Consider the following 16,137-nt stretch of genomic DNA (forward strand, 5'->3'; position numbering starts at 1 on the left):
GATGATCAGTTAGATGTGAGAAGGGAAAGTAAATTACATGAGGTTAGTATTTTCAGAGTATCCTCTCACCTTCATGGCTTTCACAGCCTGGGATCCAGAGTAATCAAATTCCCCTGCCTGACCGATCGACAGACCCCCAGATCCTAGAATAAGAACTTTGGAGACCTAGAAGTGTCAAACAGCATGAAAAAAATCAGTCCTATCGTAGTGGATGTTGAAATGAACAGAGACTATGCAGCACTGAACAGTCTCAAATTATAAAAGGTAAGTTCTAAAAAGAGAAGAAAAGCCACCTCCAAAACCACTGCAGTTTTACTTCTAAAAGTATTTCAACTGGACTTCTCCCATATATCTCTGGTTAGAGAAACACGTGACTTATGCATAGGGCATACAGTAAGTGTGTTAATTGTATCATGTGCTTATAGACAACCATGCCACACTTTGGCTGCCCACAAAGTCCAGCTGCCTTCCAAGATAGCAAAACTGTATGAAATTCAGCTCACACTAGGAATTTCATACTTATTTGCTAAGCAACAGAGCATCAACATTACACTGCTGGCACAAAATCTCATGGCCAGATTATCCCAGGGCACCTCATATACTGCTATGAGAGTACCTTTCTTGGGAAAACTACAAAGAAAAATGCATGAAACGTCAGATCTTTAAACCTTCTCAAAGAAAAGGGAGTTGTTAACACAAAAGATGTCTGATGACTGTGAGATAGGCAGCTGACAGGCCTTTTCTAAGGGAAACCTCCTTTGACTTCCATGGTCAGCCTTTTGTGCCATTTTGTACCATGGGTTCAGTAGGAATTAACAAGCTCCTAGCCTCACCGCCAGGCATGAATAACAAGTATCTGTACACTGACCTCCATTCTGGAAGCTGTCACTCCAGCCTTGGGCAGGACCGAGGATATGGTAGTGCCTTTCCCTCTCTTAACCAGTGAAATAAATGAATCAAACAGGAACTAGGAAAAATAAATACATGTACTTAATTGCCAAAGTGGAACTAAATAAATACCAAGCAAAGAAGGAAAAAAACAGGCCATTTGTAAGCTCAAGCTATCAACTCTGTGCTGCTGCCTTCAGAAGGTAGATTTACACCATCAGAGGAGAGGGGATCATCTGAAATTTATTTAACAACTTAGACATATCTGACAAAGCTGCATTCAAGAAAGTGAGGCCATATCAGGAAGAAAACACATATCAATCACATCTGTATGCTCTGCTTGTATATGGCTGGCAGTATAACGAATGAACATGCATTAAAAGCTAAAATACAGAAGAGCATATGCTTAACTAGCTCAAGGGAACCATCTGGAATGGAGCCTGCTACAGAGCTGGGATCTGAACAGGTATATCTAAGCATGAGTTGTGTTAAATCAGTATTGTCCTTCCAGAGGAGATCCCAGAGCAGCTGTGAGAAAAGTGTTCTCCAGCCAGGCCAGGCAGGGGAGGCAGCATGACCACTGCTGGCACACAGGCAGCTACACACAGCGGGACAGGCTTCCCACCTGACCCCACACTTGCAGAGCTTCTGTCCACACAGCCCCTGAAGCTGGCTGCTGGGAATTACCTATTGAAGGAGTATGGATGGGTCCTGCAAGCCTATCAGGATAGGCACTGTGTTATCAAACCCATCCCAGCAGTGGGAGTGCACAGACTTGGAAAAGACACAGCTGAGTGTTTTTTGAGCTCTCTGAGATTGACTAGTCAATCAGATTGCTGTGAAACTTCTTGATATCAAGAGATTTACTTCCAGGTTTAATCATCATCATCAAATTAAGATTAAAATAAGCACTTCTATGTATTCTTCCATCTTCCTCTCTCAAGAAATGCCAAATAGTTTATTTATGTTCAGACACGCCTCCTCTGCCTTCCACATACCCTGTTGCTGCTTAGTCATACTCTGTGACTACACAATCAGTTGTTACAGAATTTGTGCGAAGTCACAGATGGGGGATTAAAATTTCATTTCACTTAGGAGAATCAGAGTGAGGAAGTGTGAATCCATTTACATAACTCTACAGTAATTATAAAATTTGAAAGTGGAACTAAAATGTATTAGAAAGTTAATGATTTTATTACAAAGCATCTGGCTAGTATTTTTTCTGTTAAGATAAAATCCTTTTCCTATTGCAATCATCCCAGATACAAGAGATTTCAGCCTGATCCTGCAAAGGCTTAAGCACTTCAGTGACTTCCAACACACAGATAATCCCACCAGGACTCAAAGCATACACATCACATGAATGGAATCATTGATCCAAAGCACACAGAAGTCAATAGACGCCTTGCTGCTGATTGTAGTTAGCTGCGGATCAAGCTAAGAAGACACAAGCCTAGGCGTGACTGGGCCCTCTGTCAGGATCCCAACATTTCCAAAACCAAGATTTAGGACCATCACCAACATAAAGACTTGTCACTGTAGCTGATACATATCTGCACTCCCCAGGCCACCTGAAAGCAAGCCCAGATCAGCCCTCATACAATACCTCTGTGTCCCTTGGCCCAGGATTTGCGTCGGGGTAGAACTGTGCTGTGAAAATCGGTCTGGTCTCGTGCATAATTCCCTGCAGGAATAAAAATGATTGTCCTAGACAACTCCTTGCAAGCAAGCAAGAGAACAGAAAGCCATAGCTAATACCTGTAAGCACTGAAGGCCAAAGGACTGGCATGTTTCTAGGGCCTGCCAAATTGACACCCACTTCATTTCCAGTCTTCAAACAATGTCTTATCTGAGGAGTCATTTAGCCCCTTGCTCTTCTGCTAACACTCCAATGCCTCTATAACCCACTGAGCTGTGTGTGGACAAGAAGCATAGTGGAGACACCACTTTCACTACAACAGCAAACACTACTAAGTTGTAAGCACTTAAGAGAGCAGATACGCTAGTCTCCCTCCAGAGGTAATCCTGGACCAGGCAGAGAAGAAAAACATACATGGCAAGAAAAGATCACCTTGGACAAGGCTGTTATGGAATGAATGGTTTTACCATCCTGATCTGGTTGGTTCTGTCACAGGAGAAATGGATTTAGGTCACACTCTTGATTTCTATAACTCACTTGAAATGCTGACACAGGGCCTTGCACATGATCTCTGCCCTGGGTTGTTTTCAGGGCTGTGATGAAGTGTGACCACTGCTCTGGACAAACAATAGCCATGAAGGACCCAAACTGAGTTTGGAGATAGTGCTTGTAATTTTAGTTGGAGCCAGGAAAAACAGACTTCTCATTTGCATGGCCTGATAGCACCAAGCAGCATGGTTCACTGGGAGACTACCCTGTAGCTGTCATTGCTCATGGCCCCCAATTCCAGATGGAGGTAGAGAAGTCCCTCAAGAGGAAATCCAGGCAAAAATAGTTCTGATACAACCTGCTTCCCTTAGGAATGGACAAAGGAGTCCCAACAGCTTGTGTAGAGCAACAGTGCCATCCAGAGCTGTAGGATAGAATGCTGGGATAGGACAGGGATGACAGATGAGCTGCTGACCGACACTGATCCATTATGGTATGAGTTTCTGCCCTCAGAGTGAAGAATGCCACCAGTCTGTCACATTTTCCCTGAATGCTCATGTTACTTCTACATACAAATAGCTTTTAAAAATATTCACTCCATGGCTTGTCAGTATTTGGAAACCTGTGTTGGCCCTGTCCAGCTGTGATGGGCCAGGTCAGTCACAAGAAATTTTTTTTCTTTTTCAAACAGAGGAATGCAACAGACTGTACATGAGAGCCCATCCAACCCTGTTCCTGTTTGTGCATCCCATGCTAAAACAACATTGCTCCTTGTCCCTTTCTATCTATGAAGGTCTAGGAGACTGATGCTGCTTTGGGGCTCACAGAAATGGTCCTTTAGCTCACATAGAAGAATGTCATGCTTCTCGGTCCAGAAGACTCTTGTCCAACTTTATCACCTGCTTTATGCAAAAGCACCATCACACTTACCTCCAATCTTCAGCTAAAGCAAACATGAAAGGCCTGAGGAAGAAAGGGTTCAGTTTTTCAACATAGCCAAACCAAACTCATTTCAAAAATTGAGCCAAACAGCTGTAAATTTTTTGTATTAATATCTTGTTTGGTAACATTTGTCTCTGTTTAGGTAAGTCTGTAAGGATAAAGAAAACAGCAACTAACAAGCAAAACTTATTCTAAAACCATCAGCTGGAAATTACTGTTCCTTGATCCTGCAAATAGCCAGGATATGTCAGAACAGCACTGTTCAATCTGCCAGATTTGATATAGGGCATTTATACAAAAGAATGGAGAGGCATATTCCTATGGGAGAAATTGTTTTTGAAAATACCCTCTTTTCAATGATTTTCTGAAAAATAACAAGACTTCACTAACTTGCACAACACTGGGCCTAACAGACAAGATTTAAAATGGGCAATTACAAAGCCTGAGATATGTCTCAATGTCTGTCTGACTTTGTCAAAACTGAGCTATGGGATATTGTTTTCCCTCCTGTGCTTTTCCCTGTTCAGCTGTGAACCTCCAGAGGCCAGGCATTTTTTTTTTTTTTTTCCCTACATGGATGTCACTTGACATCAGATGTCTACCTTAGATCCTGTAAGTTGTTGTCTAGAGGCAACTGCCTCTCTCCTTCATGACTTTAGTCCTTGGAATTCTATTTACAGTAACAGACCAAATTAGACTGCAATAATATTCCTTTTCTGTGCTGGACAACACAGAACAAACACAACAAAACAGTGACACAGGCTAGCACACCTGCGGCACAAGCCCTAAGACAATGGTAACTGAGTGAACACCACTACTAGTAGGAAAATCATAGAAGTTAAGGCAGCTGTTCAAGGGAAATCGCAAGGTCACTGTTGCAATCCTAGTATGGAGAACATGGTAAATGGCTCACCCCCGCCTTTTGGCCTGTAAGGCAGGCCCCCAAGTAAAATATATGGTCAAATCATCAAGTTTAGTCCTGATAACTAATTGTAATCTGACAGCAAGCTTCCAGGAGGTAAAATAAAGCCAGAAGAGTCTTCGCTCACTAGAGGCTGCTACGTGCAGGTATCTGGAAAGCATGAGCTCACCTCATTCGTTTGATCGTTGGCATTCACAAAGAGAGGTTTCCAGCCAGGTGGGAGGGTAGAGCTGTCGATGGCATAACCATGGTTCTGAGCAGTGATGACAGCCTGTCCATTCACTGCGTTCAGGACAGGCTGGTTCTGTCCTCTGAAAGAGAAAGGATCAGAGAACAGAGGACGGAAGTGCCAGATGTGTTCAAATGCCACAGTTAGAAGAGCTGATAACTGCGGGGCTATACACAGCAGTTCAACAGTAGCTGTTCAACACTGGCAGCCAATCGCAAAATGATAAATCCTAGGAGAAACTTTGCTATCCTTCAGTTTGATGGGGATAAATTACATCAAACACTTTCAAAACACCCTCAAAAAAAGTAATGCATGACATGGCAGTTTAAATTAAAGGCAAGGAGACTGGCTGGAATGAAGAAGTAACGTCACTGACATGCTAGCTCCCATCAAGGCAGTTCAGAAGCAAAGCACTGCTGCTCTGTGGCCTTTTGCAATGCTGAGCTAGCTGGTCTATCTGGGCCCTGGGAAGCAGAAGAGCTGCCGCACCTGTTCGCCATCTGCATCTTGTAGGAAGTAGCTCCAGCTGCTATTCCAGTGATTAGATTCCCCATGCTAATTCCAAACAAAGGCTCTGGGCGATTGCTCTCCAGGACCTAAAATGAAAAGTTTTTCAAGAGATACTGGAGTGTCTCTGTTCAGCAGTTCCAGCATAAACCTTGCTAGTTCCCTCACAGCAGCCACACAGACTTGGGAAAAAGCTGAATGCAAGGGTGGCAACAGCCTATAAAGGAAAGTTTACTCCTCTCCTCTGCTTCAGAGGGAAACCTCAGAGCACAGCTTGATGTCTCGGTCTACTCTAGGGAAATAAGCAATGGCACTCTGCATTACAGCCATTTAATGTGCAACATTATTTCAAATAGGAGCACTGTGATATCAGGGCTGTTCTTTCATAAGGTCACGGAGGTCCCAAAGGAGCACAGGGTACTTTAAGGCACTGGTAAGGTAATCATGGTAATCATGTTTACCATGTATTGTTCACCAAGGTCTGTATAGCTTTATTGTAACTGCTGGTCTGGAGACAACTCCCAGTGGACCAAGACGAGCAATATCCCAGGCAGCTGAAATGACTGAACGACATTTGGTCCATAACATGTTAGTACAACCAACTGTTTAGATTTCAGGCACTTGAAAAGAAGGCAAATAAACAAGAATAATCAGTCTATGGCTATTACACTGTACCTTTCTGACATTCTGAATCACCTCCTGGGCCTTCATGGGATCCCCTGGACCTCCGGAAATTATGAGCCCATCATACTCCATGCTGGTGAAATCATGGTCCCATGGAACCAAATGCACTTCTGCACCTCGCTAGGAAAAAAACAAGGGAACAAGAAATGAGGGGAGAAGGGGAACAAATGAATTTGTCAGGAGGTTGTTCCCATGCTCTCATGTCCCAGAGGCTGAGTTCAGATTTCAGTCATCCCTTTGCCAGAGACAATAATGAGGCTTCTCTCCACTATCTGACCAGATTATTTTCACAAAACTGGAATACTTAGTATCTTTGAGCCACCTCAATGTTTGTCAAGTTTGTCTGAAATTCACTAATGAGATCAAAACTTACTAATGGAATGCAAAATAAGTGTGTACGCAGACATGTAAAATATGTTCACTTTTACGTGGTGCATTCATCCTAACTGTTAAATTAGGGCTTCACAGCTTCATTCTATGACATGCCAGGAATGGTCCTGCACATCAAAAATGGGTCAAACATCCACGTAAACTAAAAAATGGAAACAGGGAAACCCTGTACATCTAGAGAATGGGAGGACATCACCTTCGTTCCTCCTGTGTGGCCAGAGAAGCGAGGACTGCTTCATCACTGTGCTAACAACAGGAAAAGATTTTCACAGAATCATAGAATTAAAGAATAACTCAGGATGGAGGAACCTCAGGAGGTCATCTGGTCCAATCCCTGCTCAAAAGCAGGGGTAATTTCAACTTTAGGACAGGTTGCTGAGGGCATCGGTCAGTTGAGTTTTTAATATCTTCAAGGATGGACATTCCACAACTCCTCTGGGCCTGTTTCAGCCATTCACCACCCTCATTGCATTGCAAAATTTCCCCCTCCCCTTTTTTTTTTTTTTTTTTTTTTTTTTACAATATTGGGTTGACCTTCCTTGGTTGTTCTTCAGAGCAGCTGTGCCTTGTCTTTTTAAAGCTTACCTTCTAGGAATTCTTCTCATGGCTGAGAGGCTGCTGCACAGGTCCTCTCCCTTATCCCCTCAATACAGTGTACCAAGTTCAGAAAACACCTCCCAGTCCATAAAAATCATCCTAAAAATTGTACCTCATTTTAGGAGGACAACTGCTACTAGAATAGATGTGCCCAGGTGGAAGGAAGGCTAGTGAGTATATGCGAGGCTCTTACCAAAGCAAAACAAGAGATGAAGGACATAAAGCACTGACCTACCTTTACTAGCAGACGGATAACATTGTGCTTCAACCCACAGTCGACAGCTACAACTTTAATTGGATTCCCTCTGCCATAAACCTTGAGTTCCTATAAAAAGTCAGACCATGCTGTAAGTGACAAATCACCCCCTGTCCCCAAAACAGCAGAATAACTATTCACCAACATGCAGCAACTGGTACTTAAGAATCAATTTACATGGAAATCTCCAGAAGTACTGGAGACATTAGCACTTCCTTCATTTTTCTGTGAAAGTAGAAGTTATAATGCTCTTTTATATACTGTTGATTACAGCAGTAACAGCAATTCCTAAGAAATCACTTGTTTCCATAGCTAATGACAAGCTTTTTTCCTGTGTTTCACCTCATTAGCGGTGAAGCAGCAAGCTAGTTCTCACAGATTATTGCAGCCCAAGAGAAACACCAGATACATGGTGAGAGATTTTCAGCTGAAGTCATCCTGCTGATGCCAGTGGAGCAAGGCTACTTCACACTAGCTAGAGATCCATCACATTAAACACCACCCTGACCTTCCAGTCACAGTAAGACCAAAGCATAGCACAGCTGAAGATATCCTATGAGTGACCACTAGTGCATCACAGCAGAACAGACCAGGCCAAGCACATCACTGAGCATGACCTATGTTCATATGAACCTGACAGTTTTACATACCAGAAAACACTTTTCTTCCAGCTGCTGTTCCTTAACCCATTCCACAAAGTAAACTGTCACCAGTCCCAAATCTGGACTGTTATGCTTTGTACACCCACTTATCTGTTGGGCACAACCAGCATGGAAGACAGCGAAGTCAAACCACTGTATATGGGCCTTGATACTGCAACATGCAGACATACTGACAGACAGCTGTAGCACTGATGTAAGGTTATTTATGGACAGCTTCTTTCTGAAGCTTGCTGAATTATTTTACTTGTTATATGACTGCAGTTAGCACCAGGCTGGGATGTTATTCATCAATAAGCACGTAAGGCAGCCTTCTTCCTTCTAAAAACAAACTCTGTGCTTACCTTCAGTTATGCTCAGCTTCTGAAATTGATAAGCGTACTTTATCAAAAGTGGCTTTTCTCTTGTTCAATACACCACTGAAAAAAAGTCTTTTTTTTTTTTTTTTAAACTAACTCACTCCCTTTTAATCAGCTTCCCTGGCATTCATATTTCACAGATGGGCCCCTTTAAGAAAAGATGCTAAAATCCATGCCAAATATGCTTGGCGCAGGGTGAAGAACTGAATCTTTTCATAGGAGGATTACGACCAGCCAGAAGGAAAGGCATCCTCTCTACAGGGAACTCAAGATGAAGTTTATTAGCAGAATATTACAACTCCTCCCTCTCTGTTACCCTAACTCAGTTCTTATTTGAACTTTTACCTTCTCAAAGGTTGAGATGAAGAGATTTTTAGGATGCAAGAGCATGTCCTATGTGAGGACAGCTCTGATCATCATCAGGAGTGACTTACTGCCATGTCAGGAGCAAGGGTGGAAGAGATGGGGTGCAAGGAGCCACCTCCCTTCACTGCAAGGCTTCAAGCTGCAACACATGAACCACCAATGGTCCCTAATCCACCTTTGATGACATGACTCAGGACAGAGCCAGTAGAGTTACTACTGCTGTTGAGGGTCCTGCTGTGTAATGCTGAAAGGAGATTTTTGTATCAGAACATATCTTTTAGTTCACGCTACATAATCAGATGGCAAAGTACCCCACAATCCCTTCCTGAGAATAAGTAGAATGGAAATCATATTGAACCTGGGTCTTGTTAGATCACTCAAGGCTTCTGATATGAAGCTCTGCCTGACATCAAATACAACAATATTTTCACAGTCACCAATACACCAGTGGATTCTACTTCCACAGTCCATGGTGGAACTGTATCACTGCACAGGAATTGTATGGGTCTTCTACTTGCTGTTCTTCAGGCTTCTGGGAGGTGGGTTTCAAAAATCTCAAGATTAAGGTGCTCAGTTCTCACAGAAACTAACTTAGTGTCATGTGCCAGAGTTCCTTAAGAAAAACTCACCCCCCTTTTTAAATGGGCTTTTGGACACACCTCAATTCCTCACAACACACATACTTAAAAATCTGTGAAATGTTATGAAGCAAAGATCTCCTTCAAAGGTTCTCCTTGGCTGTTCTAATGGCCAGAGAGAGTTGTGGGACAAAACTGCTTTGAGGTACTTTAATTACTTCACTCTCAAAACTCTTCCCTATCCAATTAATTCAGCTATGATTTGTTACAACATTTCCTTCAGCAGCAAGACTGATTTTAGGTGTTGCTGTCTTCACAACCGTGCCCCCACTTCTCACACTTACTATTCCTCTGTACTGCAGAGCACTGACCCCTGCATCTGGCTGAGAGTATGTCTAGACAGAAACGAGACTGGGAACTGGATCAGGGAACTGTTAAAATACATTCCTTCTAAAGCCAGAGGATTTCCCTCATTTGTTTACTGCACAGCCTATAAAAAACTGTCCCAGTCTGAAAGGATGATGTGGGAAGGATGCGAGCCAGCAGTCAGGGAGAGCAGAAACTCCTGCTGGCAATAGTGCTGAGACCAAAAAGAGTATGTGGAGCTGGATGTGTGGATAGAAGTGACCTTTTAGCTTCAAATGGTTGTTGTGTTTTAACCCCAGCCAGCAACTAAGCACCACGCAGCCGCAGCCGCTAGCTCACTCCCCACCCCACCCTGCGGAATGGGGGAGAGAATAAAAAAAAGTAAAACTCATGGGTTGTGATAAAGACAGTTTAATAGGACAGAAAAGGAAGAAAATAATAATGATGGTAATAGTAATAATAATAAAAGTATTAGAATATGCAAAACAAGTGATGCACAATGCAATTGCTCACCACTCGCCAACCAATCATAGAATCATAGAATCATTTCGGTTGGAAAAGACCTTCAAGATCATCGAGTCCAACCATCAACCATGCCCACTAAACCATGCCCTGGAGTACCCCGTCTACTCGCTTTTTTAATACCTCCAGGGATGGTGACTCAACCACTTCCCTGGGCAGCCCATTCCAAAGTTTGACAACCCTCTCAGTAAACAAATTTTTCCTAATATCTAACCTAAATCTCCCTTGCCTCAACTTGAGGCCATTTCCTCTTGTCCTATCTCCAGACACCTGACAGAAGAGACTAACACCCACCTCACTACAACCCCCTTTCAGGTAGTTGTAGAGAGCAATAAGGTCTCCCCTCAGCCTCCTCTTTTCTAGACTGAACAACCCCAGATCCCTCAGCCGCTCCTCATAAGACTTGTGCTCAAGGCCCCTCACCAACTTGGTTGCCCTTCTCTGGACACGCTCAAGCAGCTCAATGTCTTTCCTGTAGTGAGGGGCCCAAAACTGAACACAGTACTCGAGGTGCGGCCTCACCAGTGCCGAGTACAGGGGAACAACCACCTCCCTGTTCCTGCTGGCCACACTGTTCCTGATACAGGCCAGGATGCGATTGGCCTTCTTGGCCACCTGGGCACACTGCTGGCACAATGCCCAGCCAGATCCCGAACAGGGGCCCCTGGCCAGCTTTCTCCCCAGTTTATATACTGGGCATGACGTCACATGGTATGGAATACCCCTTTGGCCAGTTTGGGTCAGCTGTCCTGGCTGTGTCCCCTCCCAACTTCTTGTGCCTCTCCAGCCTTCTTGCTGGCTGGGCATGAGAAGCTGACAAATCCTTGACTTTAGGCTAAACATTACTTCGCAACAACTGAAAACATCAGCACGTTACCAACATTATTCTCATACTGAACCCAAAACATAACACTATACCAGCTACTAGGAAGAAAATCAACTCTATCCCAGCTGAAACCAGTACAATGGTTAAATACCTCTCATCTGCTCTGGGACCCTGACCATCACATGCACCAAAATAAATCTCCAACAAAAGTTCCTGCAAAATACTAGCAGTTTTCTACATTCCTTGCCCTGTACAGGCAACGTTAGCAAATAGAGTCTATACCACTAGCATCTAAAGAAGGCGGGGGACAAAAAATAATAATAAAAAAAATCAATCACTCCTAATGTACAATTGATAAACAGATTCCTGATCTTACTGTATCCTGATTTACATGCAAATAGCTGTTTGGCAACAGATAGATTATCATGTCCAGTAATTACCAACATTGAACAGCTTACTTCATTTTCAGCTTTATTTGTGATGTTGCTTTTCAAGCTTATAAAATGAAGTTATAAACATAATGAGGCCACCAAAGCTCCGTTAATCTTATTGTATCTCCCTTTTAGAAGCTATTTTCAGCATCTTTACAGTAATTCTGTCTTAGTAATTGCAGAGTTTAGCATCAGGTAACCTTACCTGTTTCTGAGTTACTGCTCAAAATGGCTCCACCTGCATCTTGCAATCAGAGATCACAACCTCAATAAGCAATCACCACCCTCCTGTGTAGCAACAAGGCCCGGACTCAAAATACAGTGGAGGCATTGGCATGAGTTGGTGAGATTTCCAAAGGTGAGATGTGCAAGGCAGCCTATGTATTCCAATGGCATCCCAGGTAACCAGTTACTAGTGTAAATCCAAGCCTGGATGGAGACTGCGCTTCAAATTCCCACTTGCTCACCGACCAGTCTGTTCAGGACTGCTTCTCACTCATGCCACTAACACACCAGTTTGTGTGCAGAACACTACACAAGCATCTATTTGCAGAGCTCTCCCAGAGCCTCACTGATCTTGAAGGAGATGCAAACACCATAGTAAGCATGGAATTTGTAAAAAGGGCTCATACACTCAAGTTTTAACTTCAGTCAATGGGATTAAGCACCCAAGGCACTCTTTATCCCACAATTAAATCCCCAAAGGGTCCATAATTTAAGACTTTAGCTCTTGTATTGGTACAAGAATAGTTACTAATTTTAGTATGGGCCTGGTTTGCTATGTCCTCATGATTTGTAATGTTCTTCTCAGCTTGTGGTTGAACACAGTTTGCATGCCCAGCTAACAGAGTACAAACTTAACTGCTGTTCTGTACATATCTATAGACAAAGCAGCTAATACCAGTAATATTAGATCCAGGGGATTCCTAACTTGGTCTCTTTTTGAAATGTAGAAATATCTTCTGAAATCACCTCAATAAAATTATACCTGAACACAGATTATTGAATGTTATTGTGAGCTTTCCTGAAATTTATTTAAGGAAAGCAACCATTCTTTTTATTAATTCTGCTTGTCTTGGAAAATGTCCACCATACACTACGTCTAACTGTATCCATAATACTTCTCAAGCCTGTCTTTGTAACACACAATCCTCTGAATCAGAGTACTGATCAGACTACATCCTCAGCTCAACACAGCTCATTTCACATCTTCAATGCTGCACCTAAGGAGCCATGGGGATTCTGTGGGGATTCTGTGGGGATGATGTTGAGATGACAGTCCTTCAAAGGTCTGGAAAGGCGTATCATTTAGAAAAAGTCCCCACATTGTTTATTTAGAAAGACTGCATGATCCTCAGAGCAAATGGGGAACAGTTACTACCTGAAGCGTACAGCCCTGTGAGTAGAGAAGAACTTCTCACCGTTGTTGAAACTTCTGCAATTAAGTTTTGCTTGTTTGGGTCTGCAAACTCCACAGGTTGACCTTCAAATTCAATCTTCCCAAGTACCGTGCCCTGTGGAAATACACCAGCAAACAACAAAGTATGAGCAAAGGAGAAGCTGTGAACACTGGGACAAGGTGCTGACAGGCACAGCAACTGGAACAGCTGTTTAGAGATGGTTTCTTGGCAGCTTATAACCATTTCTAGCATCTTCAGAAGTTTATGAGCCTTCCTGGGTATCAAAACTCTGTTTAAAATCCTTCATTCAGGGGAGAGGCAGTCAGCAGTAAAATTGTTAATAGGCAGTCCGGCAAGCTCTCTAGTGACAGTAAAATGGGTTGCCTTCCAAGAGGATCAGAATTCAGATTCCCCAAATAACTGTTGTGTAGATCTGGGAGTAATCCACAAAGCAGTTTGAAGCTTTTTGGTTTTGGAAACCCACTGTGAGGTCTTCAGCTACCTCCTGTGGATAGCTACAAGGCAGCAGAGCTGGTGTAAGGCAAAGCTATGTAGAAGGCCGGTCAGCACAGCTGTTTTCTGAATAAGCTGTTAAAAAAAAAAAAAAACCAACATCCAGCAAGCTCTGCTCTTTATTGCTGTTACCACCTCACGGAAGCTAGGACAGTCTTGCTCTGCTAGCAGGATATCCTTCTCCACCTTCTGCTCATTAAAGTTCTCAGTGGAAAAATCCTTGTTTTGGCTCTGCCCCACTCCTGGAATAAGTGGAATTAACCTAGGGTTAACCTCTTCTCAGCATGGGGACAGGGTGTGCAATGCAGAACTTTTCAAGGATGGAAGGGGAAAACAGAGGAAGTCACTGTTTTGTTGTAACTTTTAACACATAAAACTTTCATGATAAAATATATTAAACTCAGCTCGCCCTGTGGATATCACACTAGTATGCACACCAGGATTGCTCATTGAGTTTAGCGACACTTCCATGAGATACTTCCATGGTCGGCCATACCTGAAGTATCCTTGCCGTTTTCTTAGGGCAAGAAAAAGCCAGCATCTTGCATTGCCATGCGCACTACTAAGGGTAAGTTTTAAAGACAGAGTTTTGCTCTTAACAGTGGCTGCTGTCCTATCTCATCTTGAGCAGCACCTTATGCCAAAAGCTACTCTAGGCTGCTTTGCATGGAGCAGAGCTGAAAAGGTCAGCATCATCTTCAACAAGTCAGATTCTTGGGAACCACAAAAACTGCTGAGTGCCACCATGCAGTCAATCCCAAAACCACCAATGACAAAGCCCTAAAGCCCTTGCTCTCAAACAGGATCCCTGTGTCTTACCTTGCTCCCAGATTCTTCAGCCAAATGGTGCCCTGCATTTACCTGTAGAGTCCAGTTTAACAAGTCACTGCTCATTTCTGCATTTATCATAATGAAGCCCTGTTCTCACTCCCAATTTATAAACAGACATGGAGTGAAATCCTAAGCTTTTTTTTTCAACCTGAGAAGACTGGGAGAAAAGGCTACATTATGAACTATTCTAAAAGCCATAAAACAATACCACTCAGAGTCCCAGTATAATGGGCACTACTACCATACACTGCTAAGTTACAGGATAAACATTGAAAGCGTATTTACTTTGGATGAAAGGAACACTGATCCATTAAATGGTATGTCTTAAGAAAGTAGAAAACTTATTGCCATTTTCTATTGTATTAAACTGCACTTGCCTGGCGTCTATAAGAGCAGGACAACGCCCTATCTTCCCATAAGAATTCTTTTCTATAAATATTCCTCTATTCAGGCTGGGGCATTCGTATTTTGCTCTGTGAAATGAAAGGAGGTGTGGGCTTGGACTGTAGAGAGCAAATTGATCACCTACAGAAAAGAGCAGCTTCAATTAATCCATTACAAAAGAAGAGCCTCCAACATGCATTTACATTCAGACTGGCTTTGATCACTGTTTTAGCCAGTGTGAAATGTACCTTAACATTAACCTCCATTCGGTAACATAATCCCGCTCACGTCCTTCAATTGTCAGCTCTTGGAATCCAGAGAAAAGTAATGACTGTTAAAAATAGTAACAGGTTTCAGCCAAAGAAAACCAGCCTGAGTTAGGAATCCATCTTACGTTATTGTAGGCATTCCTTTGTCTCTGAGGAGCAGAATTTGCACTGACCAAAGGCAGTGCTGTCTGCAAAATAATATCCACAATATCTCACAAAGTTGTTGCTCTCTCTGACTGTTACTATCTGAGGCAGCATGTAGTTGACACTACTACCTGTTGTGTGTGACACACTAGACTGACACAACTACCTGAGGCCTTTCATTTACATCAGCTTGTGCTGGTTCACTTATGTAGAACAGGAAACCCAGATCAGAGCATTGCCTCAGCTGTACAGAAGACACAGAGCCTTTGGAAGAGCACAGGGATCTGAGCAGCATCTGAGGTCAAGGCAGCCCAGCAGTAGTGTTGCTACCCCAGGTTTGCTGCACAGTTAGAAAAAGGGCCCAGCAACACCAAGGTTAATGCAAATGGATCAAGGGAAGCAGATCATACCTTGCCACGAATTAATTTGGACAGCATTCTGGTATCAATCCCATACAGTGCAGGCACCTGAAGAAAACACAAGAGAAGGATAAGTGAGGGAACAAGCAGCTAAGACAGAGGAAGACAGCAGCCACATCACTTTGCTGAGAAGAACATGTCCTTGTTTAAGGAGCTCTGCCTCTTAGCAGCACTGTTACCAAGGCTGCCTCACTTCCAGTTCTTCACTTCTCCCTACTCCCACTCATAAATAGCTTAGTTCTTCAAATCTAGCTTCTGCACTAAAAAGCACAAAATATAAAGCTCATGTGGCAAATATCTCTCTCATTTCTGAGGCCCATTTTGCCTTACTTATGAGCACCTAACCCTCCCAGCTGTCATAAGTCAGCGACAGTCTACGGACACATCCTTGACTCCCACGGCTTCAAGTCAGTGGGGTTCTGGCAGCTAACATCTCTTGAGGTTATGACCGTGGCAACCACTAGGAGCAGCACTACAGAAACATTTTACAAGAGAATAGAATATAATCTAATGTGCATCGTTTTTAT

General features: G+C 43.0%; 1 protein-coding gene across 1 annotated transcript in view; it reads right to left on the reverse strand.

Annotated features, from left to right (window-relative positions):
• CPS1 (carbamoyl-phosphate synthase 1) overlaps positions 1–16,137 on the reverse strand; it is a 107,317-nt gene that overhangs the window by 76,294 nt on the left and 14,886 nt on the right. The window contains exons 5-13 of the mRNA XM_052793356.1: positions 15,602–15,658; positions 13,072–13,164; positions 7,523–7,612; positions 6,292–6,420; positions 5,599–5,705; positions 5,050–5,191; positions 2,495–2,572; positions 869–967; positions 70–165 (exon numbers count right to left, since the gene is read on the reverse strand). Of these exons, the coding sequence (XP_052649316.1) occupies positions 70–165; positions 869–967; positions 2,495–2,572; positions 5,050–5,191; positions 5,599–5,705; positions 6,292–6,420; positions 7,523–7,612; positions 13,072–13,164; positions 15,602–15,658 (891 nt within the window). The remainder of the gene's footprint in view (positions 1–69; positions 166–868; positions 968–2,494; positions 2,573–5,049; positions 5,192–5,598; positions 5,706–6,291; positions 6,421–7,522; positions 7,613–13,071; positions 13,165–15,601; positions 15,659–16,137) is intronic.

This window comes from Harpia harpyja, chromosome 7 (assembly GCF_026419915.1).
Source record: "Harpia harpyja isolate bHarHar1 chromosome 7, bHarHar1 primary haplotype, whole genome shotgun sequence".
NCBI lineage: Eukaryota > Metazoa > Chordata > Aves > Accipitriformes > Accipitridae > Harpia > Harpia harpyja.